The 27546-nt window shown below is 38.1% G+C and overlaps 2 protein-coding genes across 3 annotated transcripts; both read right to left on the minus strand.

Moving 5' to 3' along the window:
- Positions 1-1175: 1175 nt before the first annotated feature.
- On the minus strand, positions 1176-13705 carry LOC134802452 (uncharacterized). Its single transcript, XM_063775121.1, has 8 exons — positions 13615-13705; positions 13053-13095; positions 12321-12370; positions 8227-8339; positions 6572-6674; positions 3638-3770; positions 1736-1785; positions 1176-1254 (listed from the first exon to the last, which is right to left on the minus strand). Exons 1-8 carry the CDS (start codon positions 13658-13660, stop codon positions 1187-1189), a joined length of 606 nt encoding a protein of 201 aa, XP_063631191.1. The 5' UTR covers positions 13661-13705; the 3' UTR covers positions 1176-1186.
- Positions 13706-14642: 937 nt separating this feature from the next.
- Positions 14643-26478, minus strand: LOC134802271 (protein artemis-like). Of its 2 annotated transcripts, XM_063774854.1 has the most exons (5): positions 26338-26478; positions 24795-25076; positions 23541-23684; positions 17805-18111; positions 14643-16591 (listed from the first exon to the last, which is right to left on the minus strand). In XM_063774854.1, the coding sequence occupies exons 2-5, from the start codon at positions 25072-25074 to the stop codon at positions 16198-16200; spliced, it is 1125 nt and encodes a 374-aa protein (XP_063630924.1). In that variant the 5' UTR covers positions 25075-25076; positions 26338-26478; the 3' UTR covers positions 14643-16197. The 2 variants fall into 2 exon arrangements, with proteins under 2 accessions (XP_063630924.1, XP_063630923.1); XM_063774853.1 differs by lacking the exon at positions 26338-26478 and having other exon boundaries at positions 24795-25081.
- Positions 26479-27546: the final 1068 nt, after the last annotated feature.

The following is a 27546-nucleotide window of genomic DNA, read 5'->3' on the forward strand; positions in this document are numbered from 1 at the left end:
AAAGGTTTAAATATTATTTCACAGATTTTTTTAAGCGTTGTGGCCGAGTGGCTCTGACGTCCGACTTTCAATCCGGAGGTCGCGGGTTCAAATCCTGGTATCGTACTAATGAGGTTTTCGGAACTCATGTACGGACTATCGTTATTTAACATTTATGTACTTATTTATTTAATCTTTATTACACAAAAGAAAAAAATATCGCACAAAAGGCGGACTTAATGCCAAAAGCATTCTCTACCAGTCAACCTTACGGGAAAGCAGAGAGATTGTGGGTAGGTGGATATTCACCACTATTTGTATTGACCACTAGTTTTTCGGTGAAGGAAAAAATCGTGAGGAAACCTGCATTGCATACATCTGCGAAGAAATTCAAAGGTGTATGTGAAGTCTCCAACCCGCATTGGGTCAGCGTAGGGACTACAGCCCAATCCCTCTCGCACATAGAGGAGGATAATTATTTTGCTGATGTCAAACCCTCACAGTGACATTGACAACCGGCATCATGGGCAGCGGGGAGACACTCCTGACTTCGGGCAAACTCGGCTCCGTTCGGCTCAGCATTGCTCCGAGCAATTATTAGGGTTGGCACAACTTGACGTCCCTTTGCGTGCACGACCACAGATAAGATAATGGCTTGAATTTTGGTAACCCTAAATAGCCGAAAGGGATAGTGCCTTAAGTTAGAAAGGGGTATCATGATTCGACCCTGAATCGCTGTCAAACTTCGATTTTGCAGGAAGTGTCCTTTCTGTACGGTAGTACTATTACTTATTCTGTGTCATGGGCGGGCCAGCAGTATAATTATGCGCGTGCAATAGAGATAGCAGCAGTCAATGTACGAAAATCTATCAGGAAAGCGTCTCTGCTTTACCTACTCGTACAATGGATTGTAAAATTGTGTTTACAGTACATATGATCCTATTTTCCCGCACTAGTGCGTAAAATAACACTTTTCGTGTGTATGTCAAAAGTTTAAAGGGCCATATGTACTGTAAAACGTTGTACGATAATATACACGTGCGAATAGGTAATTCGCAACTCGTGTCGATTTAAAACACTCCCCTCGGTCGTGTTTTAATTTATCGCCACTCGTTTCGAATTTTCTCTTTTCCGCACTTGTATCGTAAATTCGTAAATAACTATTTTATTGTTTAAGCAAATAAAAGATTCCTTAGTATTATGTACTCTAGTTTATTTTCAACGCCCTTTCCTTTAAGTAGAACTCGCAGAGTCCCATGTCCACTTCCTCATATTCTGTAAAGGACAGCAAGTCATTAGAGAGGCCGTCTAACCTAACTATGCAACGATTTCAATATAACAAAGTGAGGGAGTGTCATTATAAAAGTCCTATTTTCATAGAGTTAGACCAAGAAAAGTCTGCAGCGATATTGATAGCACGCAGTGCAAGTGTTGTTTTAAAGCCAACCGTCTATGAAATTATGACGTATAAATAACACTTGCACTATGTGGCCTAGGGGCTGTCCATAAATTACGTCATCGAGTTTTGACGATTTTGGACCCCCCCCTATAATCATCCAAAAATCATGCTTCAAATGACCCCATTTCCTCCTACTTCATGCTACAGTCATCCGATGTCCAGACACCCCCCCCCCCCCCTCTAATTTGAAATGACGTATTTTATGAATAGTCCCCTATCAAAATCGTTGCAGACTTTTTTGGTCTAACTCTATCAGGCGGATCATCTACTCGTTAGCTGACTATAGAAAAAAAGTACCGTCGAATGTGTTAGATTCGCAGTTGGTAGACTGTAGCGCGCATCGGTCTCTGAAAAAAAAAAACAACAATGTATTCTGGCAGGGTCGCCATCTGATGAGTTGGTAGTTGGAGGGTAGAATGGAGATTAAGTGAACGAGACACGAAGATGTGTTATATTCTCGGTATTCAAGTATAGAGAGAGCAAGTAAATCTAAGCATAACATATTTATAGGCTATTATTGCTTACATGCTATTTATACAATTACGTGCGTCGCATATTTATGTTGCAGACAGTAACGTATAGTTACTGTTAATATGTTAACTTAGGCATATAGTACACTATAAGTAGGGCTCTCTGTCACAAACAATACAGTGACATTACACAGGGTGTTTGGTACATCGTTTGTCAAATGAAAACGGCAAATAGGTTGAGTCATTTGCTATCTACTCATGCCTAGAAAAAAAATTGGCCATGGTTTTTTTTACTACTGCGCAAGTATAAATTTGAAATTTACGAAAAACTGGCATAGCTGAAAAAAAAACGTGCGCAAAATTAAAAATTTCTAGGCCTGGGAAGATAGCAAATGACTCAACCTATCTGCCGTTTTAATTTGGCAAACGATGTACTAAACACCCTGTATAGTGATATTTGGTGATATGAAACATACCATCGTACATTCTCGGAATCTTTATCTCCAAATATAGAGATTGTAACTGAGTTTTTGTTTGTACAACTATTAACCTCTTACTTGAAAATAAACAGATACATTTTTTGAAAGCTTCTTTAGCGGCGCTGTGCACTTTTTGTGATGGGGAAAAAATGTTAAACTCGCGACAGGTCACGTGACCGTAAGATTCGTAAGACGGACACGTGACCTGATCGAAAAACTGTTACAATGTCATTGAGTTGAGTTATCACTTCTGCCGGCACTCCCGGAGTGCAACCCGTTGTTTTTTTTCCGTATTTGTCATCCAGTCATCCTACTTCAATCAACCTCAGTATGTTGTACTTTTTGTACTAGGAAGATTGTTTTACAGTTATTTGCGATACAAGTGCGAAAAATAGGAAATTTGCAATAAATCGACACGCGTTGCAAATTTCCTATTCGCACGTGTATCGTACCTACAACGTTTAACACGCAGATTTTGGTTTTACAGTACATATGTCCCTTTAAATTTTCGACGTAGTTACGTAATGTGCTTATTATACCACAGAGTGTCGTAATGGTAGAACCAGATGTACTGTAAAATATCATAATAACACGATCATGCGTTTCCGCGAAAATACGATGGTTTTTTAAGGATTTACTTATTCACTACAACTTTAAGCAGTTTCTGCCTGTGGAAACTTGTAATTGCATGGCTCACTGCTTCTATGTCATTACCTAACTTGTTACTCTAGCTCAGGGGTCTCCAAATCCCGACCCGCGGGCCAAATCCGGCCCGCGCCACGTTCCAATCCGGCCCGCGGGAGCCAGGCACCAGGTGTTCAGCCCTAACAGCAGCAACCCCAGATACACCCCCCCGGGCGCCGACGGTGGCCCGCGCGAAAATTCTGAGGCGCAATATGGCCCTCAGGTAAAAAAGTTTGGAGACCCCTGCTCTAAGCGCCACTGTTTGCACCATCCCACTAACCCGGGTTATAAGGTGTCCCAGTGTCAAATTGTACTGGTACCTAACCATGGGAATTTCAGGTTTAACCATGGTTTAACCGGTTAACCCCGGGTTAGTGGAATGGTGCAAGTGGCCCTAGCGGCGTAGCACGGTTGCGTTTTTATCCCTTGTCACCATGCCTGTCACGTTCTAACAAGTATGTAAGTGCGAAAGGGACGCGCATAGTGATAGACGATAAAAATATATGGAACCGTGCTGCGCTGTAAGTTTACCTAACAAATAAAATAAAATCTGTAATGAATGGAACCTGAACAGTGTAACATGGTTGTCCACCAGACTGACGGCGCAGACCAAGTTCTCGTCCGGTTCGCAGTCGCGGCAGCCTTGCCGGACGTTCAGTATGAAGGCGTGGCAGAACTTCGTGTCGGTTTGATCGTATTCTGAAAATCGGATGAAAACATAGAAGGTAGGATCGTACATAGTAGTGGTATACGCGTGCTTCCGTGAGGGACAAAACATACGCAAATGCGACACTGTGATTGGTCGAATTTATTTGTTGACCACCATAATCCATACTAAATAAAAACTTTTTACAAAAAAAAGCAAACCCGACTTCAAAAAGGATGAAATAAAATATTATCCTTTTTGAAGTCTATGCGTTACCAACTGATATTTTTGAAGTCGGTGCCAAGCCAAATTTTGAAGCATACCATGATTTTGGTGCGATTCGATAAGGATGTACCTACGTTGGATTGCCTTACACGACGACAATGAACGTACTTTCTGTAGGTACAGTCGACGTTAAAAATATGTTTACACTTTTCGCCTTATTACAAAGGAGTAAGGTGCAAAAGTGTAAATATGTATATCTTTGACGTCGATTGTATCTAAGAACACGCCTCAGAACACACGATCAAACCTTCTTGGCGCAGTCTGTACCATGTTTGTCGGCACATTAGTGGAAATCCAATGATTTTTTTTTCCGTCGTATATTTTAAAGAGCATTTCTTACTCATGCTCGAACAGTCTAAGTATAGCACGCAAGTGTGAGATTGGGACTGAGTAATTTCCCGTCCCTTATCCAGAGGACTACATTTCAAAATATAAAACACTTCAAGAAATTTACCTTCTTGCCAAATTTCACCTAAAGCGGTTCAGTTGTTTAGCCATGAAAAGGCGACAAAGAGGCAGACAAAATTACTTACACATTTGTAATAGTTATTAGTACAGTTCTAATGGGATTTATAGCCATAAAGCTGATTATTTTTGACTGGTATTGTTACTACTTGGCTTGGCACCGACTTCAAACATATCAGTTGGTAACGCATAGACTTCAAAAAGGATAATATTTTATTTCATCCTTTTTGAAGTCGGTTTGCTTTTTTTTGTAAAAAGTTTTTATTTTTCAATTTTTAGTTTTAACGCATTGTTAAGAGCGCGACGCATGAATGAAAAACAAGATCATGTTTAACACTAAATTCGTGTACCTATTACTTTAATAAATATGTCAGGAATTTTCTCGAGTCCGTCTGGGAAATTATAATTCCTGTCACTACTACACTTAATCCATCCTCCGCCCCGCCACTGACCCAATCCCTCAACGCCCCGATCACTCAACCTCACAGCGCATCAACCCCTGATCCAGGAACCCCTCGACCCTGAACCAGGAATTTTCTCGAGTCCGTCTGGGAAATTATAATTCCTGTCAACTAAATCCATCCGCCCGCCCCGCCACTGACTCAATCCCTCAGCCCCCCGATCACTCAACCTCACAGCTCACAGCACATCAACCCCTGATCCAGGAACCCCTCGATCCTGAACCAGCAACCCTTCAACCGCCATTCCCCGACCCCTTAATCCCTGACCCCTAACTCCTAACCCTAACCCCCGATCAGTAGCCTTACCAGCTTACCACGAGTTTGACATTGATATATTCGCTAGCATGTGTGTGACTTACTTCCTATGCATCTCGCTCGTACTAGCCTTAGTGTGAGCGAGATGCATAAAAAGTTACATTTAGATGCATAAGACGTTAGCGAATATGTCAATGTCAAACTCGTGGTAAGGCTACAGTTGCAGTACATCAAATTGGTGGTTTTCGGAAGCAAATGCTCGAGTTACTTTAGAAAACCCCGAAATCACTTAACACGTGCCTTTAAAAATTGAGGAGTTCCCTCAATTCCTCATGGATTCCATCATCAGACCAGAACCAAAAATAATACGGAAACACCTTGGAGGTAACTTCTTCCAAACAAAAAAAGAATTACTCAAATCGGATCACAGGTGCCGGAGTAATCGCTGAACATACTTACATTTAAAGAAATCATCATCATTATCATCAAAATAATCATCATCATCAGGTCTACTTCATCAAATTGGTGGTTTTCGGGAGAAAATGCTCGAGTTGCTTAAGAAAACGCCCAAAACACCATGCATGTGCCTTTAAAAATTGAGGAGTTCCCTCAATTCCTCAGGGATCCAATCATCAGAACAGAACCAAATTAAAATGGGACCAATTCGGAGGTAGCTCCTTTCAAACAAAAAAAGAATTACTCAAATCGGACTACGGATGTCGGAGTAATCGGTGAACGTACATAGAAAAAAAAAAAAAGATAGCCACAACCGAATACAGAACCTCCTCCTTCTATGAAATTGAAGTCGGTTAAAAAACGGCGGGGAACAAATAAAATGTGAGACTGTGACAAGGACAAACAAACATTACAGCTCTTTTGCTGCTACTCCTACTGAAAGATACATAAGACTATCCTGTTCGCGGTCACTTCTCCCCACCCTCATGCCAGATCCAGTTTTAATACTAGATTCATGGATTTAACAAAAAATCTTTATTGTATACCAACTACGTAAAATAAAGTGCACGGAACGCAGCGCTTCGCCTGACTCTTTCAGTATGAGGGGGTGTGATGTCTTTTGTATGAGGGTGCCGAAGGAGCCGTACGTCGGGCTTTTAGTATGAGGACGCCTCTGCGCCCCGCATTAGAGCGCGCGCAGCGCGCTACTTATTTAGGTACCTACTTTGGGTTTCGCCCCACTCTTTTAATAGGTTGGGCGCCGAATACGCCCTACTTAGGCACGTCAGCCTTTGCCCAACTATTTATGTAGCTATGAGAGAGCCGAATGCGCCCGGCACTGGAGCGCGCCCAGCGCCCTGCTTGGGCACGTCGGCCTTTAAGTAGCTATTAGGGCGCCGAGTGCACCCGGCACTGGAGCGCACAGTTCTTACTCAGGTTGCCTCTAAAGTCGGCGCACTGGTTGTTGAGGATGATGTGGCAGCCGCTCTGGAACCATTTGAACACGCGCTGTCTCCGGTTTATGCCGCAGGCCACCTGCAAAAGTATTAAAGGACAATTAGAGTTTTAGTTATTTGTTCTGTTTCCGATATGATACTGGTCAGTGTCAAAAGTGATGTTTTTGGTTGAAGATATGTCTATGTCAATCGAAACTACAACTCGAATTTGCCTGTATGTCTTAGGGAAGTCAATTTAGATTTTTACGAAGGATTACATCTCATTATTAAGCTGGAAATCGTTCATTTGGTCCGTGCGTGTAATCCGAGTTTGCGCAATCCCAGGACGTAGGTATGCATAAATGTTTGCTCTTTTACAAGCTTTTATTTAGTTTCACCTGACCGTTGTCTGTCTGTCTGTCTGTCTGTGTGTAATCAAATCTTGCAAGTTAAATTTGGTCCACTTCCCGATTTCCGATTGAGCTGAAATTTTGCATACATACGTAAGTCGGGTGACAATGCAATATTATGGTGTCATCGAGCTGATCTGATGATGGAAACCGGAGGTGGCCATAGGAACTCTGTGATAAAACAACGAAACCTAATTGTGTTTGGGGTTTTTAGAATAGTCTCGATGAGTATTATTTGCCTGTGGAAAAAAAAGTACAGTCGGCGATAAAAGCTCGTACCAAAAAAATTTTTGCCAAAAACTTATTATTTCTGTTTTTTTCCACGCCCATCCAGACGGGAAGATCAAACTTAATAACCAACTTGTACAAAAAATAAATTACTAAAACAAAGAACACGGAAACGTACGAACGTATCTTGCTATTTCAGTCAGTCTTGTACAAAACCGGCCAAGTGCGAGTCGGACTCGCGTTCCAAGGGTTTCGTACATTACCCAATTTTCAACAATGTATTTGTTATATGTGAAACCGCGAGTGAATTGCCTTTAAAAACCCGTAGGAGTCGGATCAAAAACTATGTAATTAGTCCGACTCACGCTTGACTGCATACTTCTAATAGGTTTTCCTGTCATCTATAGATAAGAAAAATTTTGTATATTTTTTCAAACGTTTTAGACTCAGTAGTTTCGGAGATAAAGTGGGGGGGGGGGTAATTTTTTGGCTATATTCTTAAATAACTTCTAAACTATTTATTTTAAAATTACAAAAATATAGATCTGAGATTCTCAAAATGACCTCTTTCATTTTATATGTAACACGATACCTATAGTTTAAAAAACATTATTTTTTAATTTTCTCATTTACCCCCCAAAAGTGGCCTCCATGTACATACATATGTGTATCAAATTTCAACTTAATTGGTCCAGTACTTTTGGAGAAAATGGGCTGTGACAGACGGACAGACAGACAGAAGCACGAGGTTTCCGTTTTTTTCCTTTTGAGGTACGGAACCCTAAAAAGTACTGAGGTTGACTGAAGTAGTAATACGTTAGATTGAATTGTTAGTTTTATTTTATAAAATTGTTGATGTTATTATTTTTCCTTGTATGTAAATTCAATGATGACGTGTAAAAGTGCCCTTGTGGCCTATTTGCTGAATAAATGTTGATGTTTGATGTTTGATGTAGCATGGCAAAAACGTTTCCCACAAAATACGATGGAAAACAATTATGCACTAATACATACCTTGTGGTAGTCATTACAGTGATAGGGGTCGCAGTAGTCCATCCAGGCAGGCGCGAAGGGCCGCTTGAAGCGCTCACGAAAGTTCGTCGGCATGATAGGCTTGTAAGCATCGTCTGCACACATTAACACCAAACCACAGAATATATAAAAGTACTTCCGTACAGAAAGGAAACTTCCTACAAAACCGAAGTTACGCATTTTTGCTGCTGCTGTGTTCACTCGCGAGACTGCACTCGGTCTAGTTGAAAATCCGAGAGCAACTAGTTTTATTACCCGCGCTAGATCAGTAACTTATTGTACCTAGGCAGAGGGGAAATAGTGCGAATGCCGCCTCCGACACGTCGGAAGTGACGTGTCGGAAGCCGGTGATGCTTGAAGATACCATCACACGCGATGGCGTGGGTGGCCTTAGTGATGACTAAGGAGCTTTTCGCAACAAACGGGATAATAAAGCCTTTTTTTTATTTCCCAAATACATAATTTACATCGATATTAGTTTATTTTATTACGTTTCTTAATTTATAGGGACCCCTCTTGTAGGGTATAGGCCTCCTCCAGATTCTTCCACCTCGTTCTGTCCTGGGCTGCTGTTAGCCAGCTTTTGCCGATTACTTTAACAAGATCATCCGCCCATCTTTGTCGTGGATGTCCGACTTTCCTTTTTCCAACCGGACCGGCCCATTTGGTAGCGGCGAGGGTCCAGCGTTGGTCTGTGCTCCTTGCTAAGTGTCCGGCCCATCGCCATTTCAGTTTTAATGAATGATGTAATGCATCTGTCAATTTTGTCTTTTTTCTAATTGTTATACTTTTTACTTTGTTTATTTTTCTTAGGTTTAGGATGCTTCGTTCCATGGCTCGTTGACAACTCCTTATTTTGTTTTTAATGTTTTTTGTATAAGCCCAAGTCTGGGACCCATACGTCAAGCAGGGTAGAATACAGGTATCCATCACAGTTCTTTTCATACTTAGCTTGTAGTCACCTTTCAATATGTCTTTATGCGCCCAATATTTATTCCAACTACAGGTGATTCGCCTATTAACCTCGTCTTCGTTATTCGTCTTAGAGAATGATACCTGTTTACCTAAGTAGATGTAGCTATCCACGTATTCTATTTCTACATCGTCTAGTAAAATTGAACTTTTAGAGCTGTTCGTCATTATTTTAGTTTTATTTAAGTTCATGTGCAGACCAGCTTTCTTGCTCTCTATATTAAGCTCTCGTATCATTTTTTCCAGGCTTTGATGGTTTTCAGCAAAAACTACAATGTCGTCTGCAAATCTGAGGTGGTGAAGACGTGTATTGTTTATTTTGATTCCTTCTGTTGCCCAATTCAGATCGGCGAATATGTTTTGCAGGACGGCTATAAAAAGCTTAGGAGACAGTGGGTCGCCTTGCCTGACGCCTCTACCTACTTTAAACTCATTGTCTCTGGTTTCTAGTTTCACTCTGCTTACACTGTTTGAGTATATGTTTATTAGGATTCTAGTTATTTCTGGGCTTATTCCACATGTTTTAAGGGCTTTCCAAATGAAGTTATGGTGTATGCTATCGAAAGCTTTTGTGTAATCGATAAAGCACATATATAGAGTTTTGTTAAACTCACTATATTTTTCTATGACTTGTTCCATAGTGTGGATGTGGTCCATGGTTGAAAATCCGGAACGAAATCCTGCTTGTTCTACTGGTTGCATGCTGTCTATTTGGGACTTGATTTTGTCTTGTATGATAGAGGTGAATAGCTTGTACACAGTAGACAATAGACTTATGGGGCGGTAATTGGCTATGTCCAAAGGATTTCCTTTTTTATATAGGAGTATGATGTCCGAGCTATACCATTGTTTAGGAGCTTGCCCTGTGCTTAGGACCATGTTAAATATGCACGTCAGTGGTTTAGTGAGTATTGGTGCTCCGGTTTTGAGACTCTCATTTCTTAAGCCATCCGGCCCAGGGCTTTTTTCGCGCTTTAGTTTTTTAATGTGTTTCAGAACTTCTTCTTCCTGTATTGTGATTGGTTCGTTTATATTTGTTTCGGTATTCTCCGATTCTATTGATGGTAACGCGTCGTAGTTAATTGTAGCGTAGAGGTCTCTGTAAAATTCCGTAGCGCATGATATTACATCTTTTCTTGACTTAGCTTGATTCGATCCTCGGTTAAGTGTCTGGATCCAGTCGGAGTGTGTGTTTAGTTGTTTAAAAGCTCTTTTAGCGCTTCTGTGTTGGATTAAGTTGGCTTCTATGGTCTTTTTCTTGTGCAGGTTAAAGTCTTTTCTTATCGACTTACTTGTTTGTTTAAATAGAGTAGACAATTCTTTTTTCTGTTCGCCGCTTTTATTTTCAGTTTTCAAAAGTTCACTACGTCTTTTGATCAAGTTTTGTAGTTTCGCTGAAAAAGTAGTTGTTGTGTTCTTCGTCTTGTTGTGTGACTTCGGTTTTTAAGCTATTTTTAATGCAGTTCTCGATAGCGTCGTAAAAGCTCTGAATATTTTCTTTGTAGTTGCTCGGAATAGCATCAATATTTTTTTCGAGATTAGATAGGAATATTTTTATTTCATCTTCTGTTTTCAGTGACGTTGTTGAGGTTTTAAAGTGTTTTCTGCTCTTTTTTACATTTTTCAGTGACAATGTTGCTCTTACTATTCGATGATCTGACGGAAACTCTACGTTGCTTAGGACTTCTATATTAGTAATATTTTTCGGAGAGTTTGACAGTATAAAGTCTATTTCATTCTTCTTTTTTTGGTCTGGCGATATCCACGTCCATCTTCGGCTATTCTTCTTTTTGAAATACGAGTTCATGATTGAAAGTTTGAATTCAAGTGCAAACTGGATGAGCTTTTCACCTCTTTCATTTCTTTTTCCGTAACCGTATCTGCCCATAACTAGCTTTTCGTTGCTTTTTGGTTGTCCTATTTTAGCGTTGAAATCTCCTATGACCAATATTTTGTTACAGCCTTCTGAGAGCTTATGTGCTTTTTGCAGAGTTTGATAAAAGCTTTCCAGTTCTTCGTCGTTTGAATTTTGTGTTGGGGCATATGCTTGTATTACTGATAGCTTTGTGTCGTTGAATTTTAATTGCAGCAATGCGACTCTTTCAGATAGGCCGCTGAAGTGTGTAATATTTGATTTGTATTCTTTTTTTATGAGAAATCCTACACCGTATAAACCGGGCGTTTCACCCACATAGCAGAATATGTAATCGTTATGTTCTTCAATTTTGCGTCCCATCCTTCTTGTTTCGGCTAAGCCAAGTATATCTATGTTTAAATTCCGAATAGCGTACGTTAATTCTACGTATTTTTCAGTGGTAGAGAGGGTTCTAACATTATAGGTTGCTATTTTTAAGGTTTCATTTTTATTTACTCTCTTTTTTGGAGGGTTTTGGTCGTATTCTTCCACGGTGACCAACCGGCTTGGAAGATGTATTTCGTTTTCTATTCTTTGATGTGGTATGTGATCAAGGTGAGAGGGAGGGGCTAATTGCTATATGTTAGTGTTTTCGTCGTCTTGTTGCTGTTTCGGAGTGTTACTTGAATTTTTAGAGCTGGTCAAGTAGTTCAAAATTCCAGGCTTAAGTACTCCTTCTGATAGACTGGACGTCCTTTTGATCGGCGCCTGCGTTTTATTTTTCTTGCTAGCTTGTGATCGTTTGTTTTCGTTCTGTGTCGAATTGTTGCTTTCAGGGGACAGTGAGAGTGTTCTTTTGTTTTTACCAGTAGTGTTCGTATTGCTTTGTATAATAAGTTTGTCATATTTTATTGTTGCGAAGTTGCCTTTCTCTCTTTCGGCTCGTACTTGTTCTTGTAATTGTCTTCTTTTCTCCAATACATACACAGGGTAGTCTTCTTTGATGTAGTAGGCAGTATCCTTTAAGGCCCTTCTTTGCTTGAATATGTCTATTTTTATACCTAATGTAGTGAACGTAGCAGTGATTGGTCTCATTCTTTCCCCCTTCTTCCCTATTCTTCTTACTTCTTGAATGTCTCTACGGTCTAGCTCTAGGGAGAAACGGGATAAACAGTGTCAATAGCAACGCTCGCAGTGAACGTGTTAAACAATGTAAAACTATAAATATTATGTAGGTACACCTATTTACTTTTAAAACGATCCCTTATGAAGTTTGGGTTGTCCAAGTTCGCCGACATTCTGAAAAATAAAAACTTGTATTAAGTACAAGTAAGTAAAATACACTTTAATGCACCACGAAGAAAAATACAATAACAGATTTACAGTGTAAATAAAGGTAGAAGCAAGTGATACCATCTACCTACCGTTCTCGTACGTTTTTTTGTACATAGTAGGTTCTGCCATCTCGTGGGCTACATCGGAAGCATAAACTTCATATTTACGCCTCGCGCCAAAAATCAGACGGCGATTGTGCTGCCCCCTATAGTTTATGCACGCTCCCTATGGTTGCGGTGCATTACGCAACCCCGCAGTGTCCGGGAGCCGGCCGCGGAACCGCCGGAACTTGACACCCTTCGGCCAAAACTCCTCCTTTGTGTAGTTTTTGATGAGCGCACTAATTTTTGAGCCCCAAGCAATATTGAGCGTAGCGAGAAACCCGAAAGGATTATAAAACTTTAGAAAAACAAGAAGATATTAGACGTGAAATACAACAGAAAAGAAATAGTTTCTTTTTCGTTGCCACGCAATATTTAAAATTGTGCCAATTTAATTCTTTATAACGGCCGCGTTTGCACAGCAAGCTTCGTACAATCATCGTTCAATATGGTAATATTGGTAATCTGATCGTGGTGTGGTTCGGCCTTTAAAATTAGGTAGGCAATAAATACTTATAAAGTAAGTATAGTGTTCTTTTACTTACTTTGTGTAGTTGAATGGCTTCGGCTCTTTCCTTGCAAACACATCTGATGAAGTAAAAGATTTAGTAAGTAGGTAACCTACATAACCTACCTACAGTTGGCAACAATTAATGTTGGTGCTAATGGTAGCAATAAGGTAATGCTAAGGGCGTGCAAGTCGTGCAACGGTTTATTCCCATTTGTCCCCACTCCACGTGACCCCCGCCGTACGTGAGGCGGAAATGAAAATGATTTAAGTAAAAAAATGATATATGAAGCGTCTATTTCGATCTGTAACCGGCGGAGTTATTCAGAGCTTTGGTATATGAAATATGATTTATTTTATTTAGGTTACCAGTCACTGTATTCTGAACTGAAATATAATATCGTGAGAAAACTAACAGACAGGACTAATCAAGTAATCACTAAAAAAACTTAGATTCCCCTCTGAGTTACAAGATCAGATGGCAGGCGCTTTCGTAAAAACTAGTGGCTACGTCAATTCTTGAGATTAGTTGTTATTTCCAAACGAACCCCGGCCTCCTGAAAAAGCTAAAGGAAGAAAACTTAATATCAATTACTCACGATTAAAAAGGATATGTGAAAACAATACTAGTGTAAACGCCTTCATTTTGACTATCAATTGAGAACGACCTGGATTTCCAGGCAATCTAGATTTAATTAAGACTGATTGGCTTTTTACGATCACATTAAATGTTTAAAGGCTTTTCCAGTAGTGGTAAAATTAATTTTAAGTTTATTTGGCTGCGAAAGCGGATGATACCTAGCCATGGGTAGTTTAAGTTAGCAAATTCATTATCGTGTGACGGGGGTATTATCTCGTAGAATAAGCGTGAACACAAAAACCATCCTTAGAAAACGTTGACCAGGCTCTAGGCAAACTCCAAACAAAAAGAAAAAAAAACCGAACAAGTGTGAGTCGGACTCTCCCACCGAGGGTTCCGTACTTTTTAGTATTTGCTGTTACAGCGGCAACAGAAATACATCATCTGTGAAAATTTCAACTGTCTAGCTATCACGGTTCATGAGATACAGCCTGGTGACAGACAGACGGACAGTGGAGTCTTAGTAATAGGGTCCCGTTTTTACCCTTTGGGTAAGGAACCCTAAAAATTAGGTATCGGGAGGGAGGAATAACCCTTGCTAAGTTAGAACAAGCTAAGTGGGCAGCGATATTGCTAGCCCGGACACTGCAAGTGTTATTTTAAACGTCAATATAATTCGTCACGTCAAAATAATATCAAATAACCCTTGCTACCTAAGTCTGGGCTATCAAAATCGCTGCCAACTTATCTTGGTCTAACTCTGGATATACTTGTCATTTTCAGAATTTGTTCTAAATTCTACAATAACTTAACTAAGCCAACCGGTTAGAATTTTGCTAATTCAAATTACCCATGACTCCAATAGATAGATACTGATCCGTTAGAATAGGCTTATGTTTCTGATTTTTAGACTCATTTTAAATTATAATAAATAGAAATATATACTTAGTAGCAAAGTTTTTAGGTGAATTAAACAGTTGGGTAGTAAAATATATCATTTATTTTATTCATAGGTACTTTCACAATAACACAATTCAACAATTATTCTTAATGTCAGTCAAAAGTCAAAATGTATAACAGTCTTCATACCACAATTGTTAAAAGAAAATAAAACAAGTAAACAAAAATGCACTAAACATATAAAAGAATAGAGTTCAAACTCGAACAAAAAATATTAGTTCATAATAGTATGGCTTTCAAAATGACTTGTCTCTAGTTAGTTCTATGAGATTATATTTAACTTAAAACCATTATTATTTTATTTAAATCGATCGACTCACTAAAGTAACGACGCTAAGCACAAATAATTTCGTACATTGACTCGCCTCTTCCTATCTCTATCGCACGCGCATAATTATACTGCTGTCCCGATCGCACAGTGTCATTGATTGAGCAGCGTGCGATAGAGATCGGTAGTGTTGGTTAAGACTTGAGTCCTTTGACTCCTCTGCTTTAAGACTCGACTCGGTTCTTGAGACTCATATAATTAAGTCGAAACTCGAGTTCTTTTCAACTTGTTAGAGACCCGAGTCTTTTGTAGAGCCTCGAGTCCTTTTCAGAAAACTGTCATACGAAAAAACTTCAAAATGCGTTGCCTTCACGTGAAATTCATGGGTTAGGTACACCATACAATAACGTTTATGTTCATTACTGCTACTAGTAATGTAGACAAAATCTACAAAATTGTTGACGGAGTCTTTATTCGAAGGAAAGAGTCGTTTTGCACTGCGCTTAAAAAGACTCAATAAAGGACTCGACTCGCGACTTAAAAGACTCAGAAGTTTTTGAAGTGAAAACTTCTTTAGCGGCGCTGTGCACTTTTTGTGATGGGGAAAAAATGTTAAACTGGCGACAGATCACGTGACCGTAAGATTCGTAAGACGGACACGTGACCTGTCATTGAGTTTTCACTTCTGCCTGCACTCCCGGAGTGCAACCCGTTGTTGTTTTTTTTAGGGCAGTCTCGTAAAAACGCGTCGAGTTTTTCAAATTTATACTCAAAAGACTCGAGTTCCTGCCAACACTAGAAATCGGAACAGGCAGGTCAATGTACGAAATTATTTGTGCTAAGGGTCCCGTACCGTACCGTAAGGGTACTTTAGCCTTACAGAGTCATTATCATTAAACTTAAGTATTATCACATTTCTCAAGTCAAGTATAATATAATATAAACATTATAAATCAAACATTAAGCTCATTAATAGAGTTAGACCGAGAAAAGTCTGCAGGAGCATTCCAATGAAATTGTCTACCGTCTGTCCCGTACAAACGCGAATTTTCTGATGATTTGCAGGTATAAGATTATTCCTTTTCTATGACAAATGATCAAAAATATGCACAGAAAAATAATCACCTGCTTTAAATGCCGAGAAAAAAGTCGCAACACAGGAAATAAAATGCGTTTGTACGGGACAGTCCGTGGAATGCTCCTGCAGCGATTTTGATAGCTCACGTAGTGCAAGTGTTATTTTGAACGTCAACCTTCTATGAAATTATGGCGTATAAATAACACTTGCACTGCGTGTGCTATCAAAATCGCTGCATACTTTTCTTGGTATGACTCTAAACAAAAAGTAACACATTGTAATGCTAAGTTCAAACTTCAAATGTCAAATATCTCCCTCAAAACTTTTTTATCCAACTTCCCCTCCTCAAACTTAGCCTTCTTCGGCCTCACCTCATCCTCAACCTCACACCCAAACCTATTAGGGAACCCCACGACTTTCTTTGGCTTAAAATAATTAACAAAATACATCAACTCCGTCTTACTGCAATGCGTGCTGAAGCATACATCGATCTCGTTGTCTGATATTTTATTTATGGGGTTATCATCTGGGTCATAGAGGGCCCATTTTTGGGCAGACAGGTGTAAGTTTAAGTATTTTGAGCTGGTGAGGTCCGGGGTGCAATTCGTGTGGTCTTTTCTGTTCTTGGGCCAGCAGAGGTGGACTGGTGATTGGTCGTTAGTTACTCCGGACACTAAGTGGGGGAGGTGGCTGAAATATAAATGAATTTTACGTCTGAAACATATAAACAAGCTTTTACTTCAATTAAAGGTAAACTTTTCAAATAATTTAAAACAACGGTTTAAATTTGTTAATTATTTTGTTATACATAGTTCGTCTTTTTAGCAAGAAAAAAGGTAAACAATCTTGACGTGTCTTTTTATTGAAAAACAAATTTGTAAAATAAGTCACGGCAAATATGTAACAATTATGAATCTAATAAACTTATTTAAGTACATTCTTTTGCTTTCATAAGTAATAGTTACTGCTTTTTAAACGGCGTTTTTTTTTCTATTAAAAGACACGTCAAGATGCGTAGCTTCTTTTCTAATGCTAAAAAAACGAACTATATATAAATCTTGGAAGCTAAATTTGACCCACTTCGCGATTTCCGATTGAGCTGAAATTTCACATATATATGTAAATCGGATGACAATGCAATATTATGATGATATGGAGCTGATCTGATGATGGAGACAGGAAGTGGCCATGGGAAACTATGTGATAAAACAACGCAACCTATTTGTGTTTGGGGTTGTTAGAATTGTCTCGATGAGTATTCGTTGCCACAGAGGGGCATACATTGTATGTAAAATTTGAGCTTTTGGGGCAGCAACCCCCCTCCCGGCCCCTGCTTCTACCTGCTTACGCCCATGAGTAAATATTACAAGGAATTTCCGTCAGTAGAAAAGAGCGGCAAATTTAAAAAATGTAGGCGCGAAAGGTTTACGTCCCATAGAAAATTTGAATTTCGTGCCTTTTTCTACTGACAAACTTGTTTGACCGGCTTTAACCTCCTGAGACTAAATGTACATTACAATGTACATAATCGTGCAATCTAATTTGAACCAAAAGATCCCAGGATCCCGGGTTCGAATCCTGGTAAGGGCATTTATTTGTATGATGATACAGATATTTGTTCCTAAGTCATGGTTGTTTTCTATGTATTTAAGTATTTATATATTATATATATCGTTGTCTGAGCACCCACAACACAAGCTTTCTTGAGCTTACCGTGGGGCTTAGTCAATTGTGTAAAAATGTCCTATAATATTTATTTATTTATTTATTAAATAAAATAGAACTTCTTTTGTTTCACTGCTTTTTAAAACAAACGAAATTCGTTCCAATTTACTTCTAGAATAAGGTTCAAATTAAAAATATGAAAGCTTCATATGCTGGGTCTTACGAGGATAACACTCACCTATATAGCTCCCTCCATCTAACCTCCTCCACAAACACCTTGACCCCCAACTTTTTAAAAACCTCATTAAAAACAAACTCATATCCAAACTTCGCCGACGTCTTTATAGCAACTCTCCCCTTCTCTTTCAGCCATCGTTCCATCTCGCGTACAGCTGCGTCCACACTGACGCTCCGCTTGGGAAACGTCGTGTAACGGTCGTCTAAAAAAGTCGTGTCGACGTAGAGCGTGTCTATGGGTATGGGCGCGCCGTTGTCGTGGAGCTGGTTGAATTTTGGAACGTCGTTGACGCTTATTCTGAAATCACCTGAGAGGAAAAAAAGTAAGAAAAAATATAAATAAATATTTCGGATCAATCTTACACAGAACCTAGCCCCAAACTAAGCAAAGCTTGTAGTATTACGGTTTTATCAGACTGCCGCACCGCACCGCACCGCGGCGCGACCTTCTCAAATCGCGAAGAGATATCTCTTTCTCGCTCTCACTTATGGGTGCGGGGTGCGGCGCACCAAGGTCCCGGGGCGGTGCGGTAGTCTGATAAAACTACCGCACCGCCCTATCCGTTGCATCTCTAATCTTTATCATACTGGCCGTGTGTTATCCAACCCCGACACTGGCGGAATCATCAAGCCCTGATGGAGCCATAATACACAAACATTGATTGAATTGATTGGATACTAGGCGCCGTAAATAAAGTTGATTGTCAATCAATCATTTACTTACCTATTTGTCCAACAAGAATATAAGATGGACCACTTTATTCGAGGCAATCTAGGCGAGAGGAGCTAAACGAGGGGCAATAGATATACAGGGTGGAAAGATAAGTCGGGCCCTGGAGGGAAACTACCTTAAATCCTCAAGTTGGCTCATTTTACTTAAAGGAGACATTCCTTTAATTTTAAAAAGAAACGAAACTGCATTCAAAGATTTTTTTTAATTGGCTTGTCTCGCCCGGGAATCGAACCGAGTAAAACTTCCAAAAAATAAACACTCGCTATTTTTTTCTACTAGTCGATACAGTTCATGTTAATGATAACATTTCTCCAAGAAACATTAGGTCTTACACTCGTCTGTCGTACAAAATATCCATAAAATCGAATATTTAGCACTCAAGAATATTTTTAGACAATCAAAATTGAAGAAAAGAAGAAAAATCTTTGAATGCAGTTTTATTTCTTTTAGAAAATAAAGGAATGTCTCCTTTAAGTAAAATGAGCCAACTTAAGGATTTAAGGTAGTTTCCTCCAGGGCCCGATTTATCTTTCCACCCTGTATACTCGTTACATTTATTTTGGAGCTTAGATAAACTAATTCTTTTTCTATATTGGATACTCAACATAATTTGAAAATAATTATACATATTTTACTGGAACTTGAATTTGGACCTTAGTTGTAAGTTGTGGACTAAAGTTACCTGAGGTTACAGTACATATTTTGTAATACACCGTGTTTTTTTTGATTTCCGTTAATTTCAAGGGTGCATTCCTGAGCTTAAATCAAGTAACTTTCTCAAAGACACCGATGTTCTAATTAAGTCCATTTCGGAGATAATCCATAATTTATTTTTTTCCTATAAGGCCTCTACAAGCGTGTACACTTGCCTTAGGGCCGGCTTACATATTGATTAGTGTTTAGAATGAGTTCATACATTTGTTCCATACATGGTGGGTCATTAATTATATTAAATAGTCAGTTAAAATTTAAGGAACGTAAGGACATTGTATCCATGTCTGTTGAACGGACTATAGAACTAAGTGCAGTAGAATTAGAGCAATTTATTGTTGTCTGTGTGTATAGGCCGCCATTAAGTAATTTTGAATTATTTGAAAACATAATGGAATCTGCCCTACTTAAAATATCATCTTCTAGTAAGAAATTGCTTATATGCGGCGACTTTAATGTAAATATTATGGAAAATTCAACAACGTCTTGTAGATTATTGAATCTTTTTAAATCTTGTAATCTCAACCACATGTTTATGGAGCCCACTAGAGTGACTGCTACTAGTGCAACCTGTATAGATAATATTTTCACAGATATTTTTCCTATTGCTAAAAAAGTTATCAGCAATTTAGAATCAGACCACTTAGGTCAATTAATGGTATTTGAGGCATTAAGGAAAAATACCATGAGAAAACAAATAACTTTTGTACCAGTAACCTCGGACCGCGTGGAAAGAATGAAGCTAAGTTTAGTTCAGGCGCTACCCTTTTTGTCTTCCGATATGAGTCCTAATAGTATGTATAATTCATTCTTTCACACTTTTATGGATCATTATAATGCGATATTCACCTCAAAATCGGTCGTAGTTAGTGGTGCATCAGTTTTTAGTGAGTGGGCTACTGCGGACTTACATCAAAGAAGACGTGAACTGTATGCCTTATATGAGGAACGGCGGTTTAATCAGAGTGATGAATTTAAAGAACATGTGAAGGAGTATTCGAAGAAGTTTAAAGTAGATTGTCATATAGCTAAGCGAAATTATCTAAGTCAGAAAATAAAAAGTAGTTCCGACATTGTTAAAGCAACCTGGAAAGTTATAAATGTGGAGACTGGTCGCTCGAAACATACAATTAAAGAACTTAAACTAAACATTGATAACAAAATTATAGATTCCAATTTAGAAGTAGCTACAGAATTTGAAAAATTTTTCACCGAGGTACCAGTATCCACAACTAAGGATTTAAATTCATCACCCTCATCTGCTGTTACATTATTAAAACATAACGCTCCAGAGTGTTGTGGAGACCTTCATTTTGAACATGTTTGTACCTCAGATGTAATAAAGGCGTTTAAATCAATTAATGTCAAAAAAACTAATGACCTCTGGGGAGTCTCTGTCCATGCTGTCAAATCCTTAGTAGAAATTGTAGCGCCTGACTTGGTAGTTATATTTAACAACAGTGTTGATTGCGGCGAGTTTCCTGATCTAATGAAACATAGTAAAGTAATTCCTTTATTTAAATCTGGTAGCAGCTCTGACCCCACTAACTTTAGACCGATATCTGTGCTACCAACATTTAGCAAGATTTTTGAAAAATTAGTTCTTTCTCAATTAGTACGACATTTTAACGTTAATAATTTGATGCATAATAAGCAGTTTGGTTTTACACGGGGTCGCTCAACAACCGATGCTGGTGTTGAGCTAATTAAGCATATTTTCGATGCCTGGGAGGAGTCACGAGATGCTTTAGGTGTCTTCTGTGATTTATCTAAGGCCTTCGACTGTGTTTGTCATGAAACATTAATCAGGAAACTTCATTATTACGGAGTTAGAGGATCGGCACTGAATTTACTTAAGTCCTACTTAAATGGTAGAATACAAAGGGTCGATGTGAATGGACAGCGATCACCTGGGTCATTGGTCTCTATGGGTGTTCCACAGGGGTCAATATTGGGGCCTTTCCTGTTCCTTATCTACATAAATGACTTGCCATTCCTTATTAAGACCCACCATGATATAGTATTGTTTGCAGACGACACCTCACTTATTTTCAAAGTCAAACGACAGCAACAAGCTTACAATGATGTAAACAATGCTATTTCAAAAGTAGTAAATTGGTTCAATGTTAATAATTTACTGTTAAATGAGAAAAAGACTAAATGTATTAAGTTTGTCACTAGTAGTAACGTAAGGCATGTGCAAACAAGTGTCATTGTGAAGGATGGGGAATTGGAATTAGTTGATAGTACAGTTTTTCTTGGTATAACTTTAGATTCTAAACTCCAGTGGGGTCCCCATATTGCTACTCTTTCGAATAGATTGAGCTCTGCAGCTTTTGCAGTGAGCAAAATCCGTCAGTTAACTGATGTGAAAACAGCTCGATTAGTATATTTTAGTTACTTCCATAGCATTATGGCATATGGTATTTTACTGTGGGGCGGTGCTTCAGAGATAAATACCATTTTTGTTCTGCAGAAGAGGGCTATTCGAGCAATATATAAAATGAACCATAGAGACTCACTTAGAGATAAATTTAAGGAAATTGACATAATGACAGTGCACTGTCAATACATTTATGAGAATATTCTGTACGTACATAAAAATATTGTAAATTTTAGGAAAAATTGTGAAATTCATAATATTAATACTAGAAATAAACATAAGCTCGCAGTGCCCTTCACTCGGCTCCATAAAATTAAAAAATCATTCATGGGTAATTGTGTAAGATTTTATAATAAACTTCCAAACCATATTACTGAATTATCTATTAATAAATTTAAGAATTATGTAAAGCGTAAACTTATTTCTAAAGCTTATTATACCACACAAGACTACATGAATGATATTACAACGTGGGATTAATTGTTATTCGAAATGATGATTTATTTATTAGGTATATTTGATTATTGATGAGGAAATGGATATTCCGATGTAATACTATCTACTTCTTTTGTCACTTATGCTTTTTTTTTGACATTTAGATTTTATTCTAGAAATTCTAGACTAGTATTTTTTTATACAATCTTTTTAATGTTTGACGATCCTTTTGTGAAATTTTTAGTGTTAAATTTGATATGTATAATAATCCAATTTTATTATGGAATAATATTAACATCAATAAATTGCTCTGATAATTAGATTAAGATTAATTACGATTCATAAGAGCTTGTTGCTAGGCCTACATGAATAAAGTAAATTTTGTTTGTTTGTTTGTTTGTTTGTTTGCTACTAAACTTAAGTACAATCTCGGTCGATTGATGTACGAAATGACATTGATATGTCACAAATTTCAATTGTTTGGTTGAGTTAAATGTAATGCCCGTGTTACAACAACGCTATATGCTACATTTAATTACTTTTTAAACAAAAAAAAAACAAAAAGAAAACAAAAAAAATTTTTTTTTTGAAAATTAACTATGCCATTTAGTTCTTATAAACGTACTTAACTATACCCCGAAGTTAACGGAATTCAATAAAAACACGGTGTATAATTATGCGCGTGCAATAGGGAATATTAGGCAAAGCTCTGCGTAGGTCACCTTTGTGGCACATACAGTAAACAAACCACATTGACACATCACACGTCACGTCAATCACATGGCCTACCGCGAAACAAGAAAATCGAAATTTCGTTATCTAATCTCTCTATCACTCTTGCATATTCGAGCGATAAAGAGGCAGATAACTAAATTTCGATTTTCGCGTTTACCGGTAGGCCCTTGTTAACAAACCGCCTTGATGCATCAATGTCATATTTTATTGTCTGTGATAACTTGTCAAAAAACAGTTTAAGGCACAGTATGTATAAGTTAGTCTATGAATTTACTGAGTCGGTAGTGCTGCACTCTGGCGGCAGAACATTGCAGTAATATCCCCTATAGACGTAGGAACAGGCGGTTGATGAACTACATTCTTCATGCTTAGGGTCATTACTTTCTTCTTCCTCGCGTTATCCCGGCATTTTGCCACGGCTCATGGGAGCCTGGGGTCCGCTTGACAACTAATCCCATGATTTGACGTAGGCACTAGCTTTTACGAAAGCGACTGCCATCTGACCTTCCAACCCAGAGGGGAAACTAGGCCTTATTGGGATTAGTCCGGTTTCCTCACGATGTTTTCCTTCACCGAAAAGCGACTGGCAAATATCAAATGACATTTCGTACATAAGTTCCGAAAAACTCATTGGTACGACCCGGGGTTCGAACCCGCGACCTCCGGATTGAAAGTCGCACGCTCTTACCGCTAGGCCACCAGCGCTTAGGGTCATTACTTTACTTTTATAAAATAAATACCTGTGTATAGCACCGTAGTGAGGTCCGTCTTAAACAGAAACATGACAGACCCAATACTGTGTGCGGCGGGTACAGCGGTCACATATAGCTTGGTCTCTCTCTGGCGTCGCTTGGGGTCCGCCTTTAACACTACTTCTATAGTTTCTGTAAAAAAAAGCTAATGTTTAAAAATTTTAGCACGAGAGTTTGGTAGCCTAGCGGGAAGGCGTATGATTAAAAAAGGAAGGCCATAGGTTGATGGGTTCTGACTTCAGCTTGTACCAATAAGTTTTTCGTTCATGGGATTTTTTTATAAATAAATATTATGGGACAATTTTATATCGATCAACCTAGTCCCAGAGTAATCTCAATAAGGCTTGTGTTGTGGATGTGGGTACCAGATGATTATGTATATAGATAGATAAATACTTAAATACATAGAAAACATACATAACTCAGGAACAAATAATTGTGATGAACACACAAATACTTTTATTATGCACCTATGTTCAAACTTTTTGAATAAACATCTTTTATTACTATTATTTTAGACAGGAAACGAAACACGGATATCAGAAAGACAACAAATGTGATAGACGCCTTGGAACATTGTAAAAAACAGAAATGGAGATGGGCTGGTCATGTAGCACGCATGAGCAAACAGAAATGGACATACAAAGTGACTACTTGGCCAGGACCACAACATAAACGAAAGAGAGCAAGACCAAGGCAGCGAAGGATAGATGAAATAAACAAAGTAGCTGGCAAAGACTGGATGAACAAAGCTAACGATAGAGATGTATGGAATAATATGGAGGAGGCCTTCACTCGAAGAGAGGTCCTTAATGCAAACTTGAATCTACATAAATAGTTTAATTAAACTGCATGACATATATTGAATAATAATAATTAAAAAAAAAGTATTAATGAATTAGATTAGATAAATATTTAATTTACTTACTGTCAAAATGAATTGTAAATCTAGACTAATTTAGCACGTGAAATTATCTACGAATTGTTATGTACTTATTTTTTAATGTATTAAGGAATAAATGAGGCTAAAAAAAAAACTATTATTTTGTAACTCCCTTTTGGATTTCACGGGCACGGGCCTATAAATCCCGGTCTTTTGATAGGCTTGCGTATTTTGTTATTATTATTAAATAAACGCTCTTACCCGGATTTGAACCCAGGACCTCCTACTTCATAGGCCTCCTCCTACTTAATATCCAATACAAGATTTACAAATAATATGAAATAACAATTTACACTCACCTATTCCTACAATCCTTATTCGCTTAACAATCTCATCAGTATCATAACTTCCCAATCTGCATTTAACTTCATACTTCACAATGGCCGCTGACATCTCCGACATATACATTACCGCACCATTCGTCTTCAATGTTTGTATGAAGCGGTGGTCATACAAGCCCGGTGTGTGGTCCGTGTGGGTATGGCTGAGGAAGTATGCTTGCACATTTTTGTTTGTGAAGTTGTCGACGGATATGTTTGGTATTTCTGATATGTGCCCATTGAACGCACAGCAAGCCATGGCTGGAAAGACACAGAAATTTGAAGTTAAAACTCCATTAAAATATAATATCATGTGGTAAAGAGGGTAAAATATCTAAGGCTATGATTGCAAATGTTCAGACACATTAACTGTGGATATTATACTATTATTACACTAATAATATTTTTGAAGTGAAAACTTCTTTAGCGGCACTGTGCACGTTTTGTGATGGGGAAAAAATGATACTATTAGATCTCATTATGGGGGTGACATCGTCACTGCATGACAAAACCCCTTGAAATAAAAATAAATAAATTAAAAAAAATAAATGTTAAAGTCGCGACAGCGTAAGACGTAAGACGCTTCGTAAGACGGACACGTGACCTGATCGAAAAACTGGTACTATGTCATTGAGTTTTCACTTCTGCCGGCACTCCCAGAGTGCAACCCGTTGTTTTTTTTACAAATCATGGGTCCAATAGGGTACCTATTTGACTGTATTTAAAATAAATATTTTACACCATGCATGAAATAAAGCACCCGAAGATTAATAGAGAAGCGTAGACAGCAGTTATTTTTAGACACAATTTCTATTTTAAAACCCGTATAAAACTATAAAGAGTAGTTAATTTGATAGTGACGTCACATGCTAGTGTTTCATATAAATTCCATAGTAGCAAAATCGTTTTGACAGTTCGAAAAAAGAAACTGATTTGACTAGTAGTCAAATACCCTATTGACGACTGAAGATCAATAATGGACCCAAAGAACATCTGGTTGCTATTTCACAACAGCTTGTAATTAAAAAAAAAACATGGGTCTTGTTTCTAATAAAAAATGATTTTACACTTCTACATATGCTTATATGTAAGCTTGTAATTTTATACAACCGTCCCCAGGCCAGTGACAGGAGAAGTACAAGTGATGCAATATAGAGCTTTAAGTTTTTTCGTTTACAGAAGTTTTTTGGATAAAAACTATACCATACATGGACCCCATCATATCAAACAGCTGTAACATTTCAAAGTACATATTAAAACTGGTTTTCAATGGCGATTATGGGTGTTATGAGTGGGGCAGTTTAAAGTAGTATAGTCAGGAAGGTAACAGTAATAGTATCCGTTGTATTTTGTCATGATTAGTCCTGCAGTGACAGTGCTGACCCAGGCACGAGACGATAACCCAGATAACCTATGACTACCAACAACAGACAAAGGCTCTTGAGATTCTGGAGAGCCTAAATGCTCACCTAAAGACTAGGATTTCATAAACGTGATATTTAACAAAATAAATGCAACTTACCAGGAACTTCTATTGAAATACTGACAGATGAGAAAGCAACGAAAGCATCCACTTCAGTCTTCACATCATCTTATCTTGACGATAATAATTATAATAAAAAAATAAAGCTGCTGGAAATTACAAGTTCATACATGATTTTTGTAACATGATTGACATTTCATTTCTGACATTGACATTAAACAGTAAAGGTTACCAGTATAAAAAAACGATGCTGTTCCAAAATGTGTGGTTATAACTCGTATATCCATCAGGGCCCCTTTTAAGTCATAAAAAAAATATTTACGAATCAAAAGTATCAAAACCTAATGATCCTGCTAGTAGCATGATGTTTGCAGTACTGGAAGAACGAGAGGCATTTATGGTCTAGAATGAGACTGTAATTTAACTGACAGTACCACTTTCAACCGATCATAATTTTTCCGTATAGCACATTAATTAAACTAAGCAAGCCAATTACACTTTTGTGCTATTTTGATTCAACAAACAAAGGTATTATCACAATATCACAATAATTATTGTAAAAAAAGTCCCTATATTGTTCGAAGTCGTGTTGCCAACATAAAAATATAGGTTAACAGCATAGATGGTAGGATCCTATAGATGTGCTAAACGCGTGACTCCTTGAGGGACAAAACATACGCAATGCGACACTATGATTGGTCGAATTTATTTGTTACCCACCATAATCAATGTACCTTGCCCCTATATTCATACGATACAACTTTTTGGTCGGAACCAACTTGGTAATTGGTTTTTGCCCAAGTTTTGTCTATTGTATTGTCTCCACAGCATTTCAAAACAAAACAGTTTTCTATTTTATTATTATCTACTCGCTGCCCGCTTATTTCATTTCCGTCATTAAAATGATAATCGCAATTCATTAACTGGTGTTAGTAAAATGCTTGAATACATAACATTTCTGTTGGATATTCTGGTATTTTCAATTTTATCAATAGCGTGGTTTTTTCTTCCAGCCTTTTTGTGTCGAGATGCTACTGAAGGAAATCGGTGAGTAACTTATCTATCTAATGTAGATACAATTAACTAACGCATTCCATCAAGTAATCAGATGGTAATTAGTCATACGTAAGCAATTATTTGGTATATGTATCTGTGGACGGAATGTAATTTTCAAACAAGATAAAGATTCCTTCAACTAATTTTGTTTACATTTGTGCTGTGTTTGATAATAAACCAAACATCCGTGAC

The sequence above is a fragment of the Cydia splendana genome, chromosome 24 (genome assembly GCF_910591565.1).
Source record: "Cydia splendana chromosome 24, ilCydSple1.2, whole genome shotgun sequence".
Lineage (NCBI taxonomy): Eukaryota > Metazoa > Arthropoda > Insecta > Lepidoptera > Tortricidae > Cydia > Cydia splendana.

Excerpts from the sequence above, each read along its gene's own strand:
- LOC134802452 (XM_063775121.1), bottom strand. The coding sequence starts at position 13,660 with ATGAAGGCGTTTACACTAGTATTGTTTTCACATATCCTTTTTAATC. Across the intron at positions 13,096-13,614 it reads TTCACATATCCTTTTTAATC|ATGTGTTTGCAAGGAAAGAG; the intron begins GTGAGTAATTGA and ends TTACTTCATCAG. Across the intron at positions 1,255-1,735 it reads CGAATCTAACACATTCGACG|AATATGAGGAAGTGGACATG; the intron begins GTACTTTTTTTC and ends TGTCCTTTACAG.
- LOC134802271 (XM_063774854.1), bottom strand. The coding sequence starts at position 25,074 with ATGGCTTGCTGTGCGTTCAATGGGCACATATCAGAAATACCAAACATA. Across the intron at positions 23,685-24,794 it reads AATAAGGATTGTAGGAATAG|AAACTATAGAAGTAGTGTTA; the intron begins GTGAGTGTAAAT and ends TTTTTTTTACAG. Across the intron at positions 18,112-23,540 it reads CACTACGGTGCTATACACAG|GTGATTTCAGAATAAGCGTC; the intron begins GTATTTATTTTA and ends TTTTCCTCTCAG.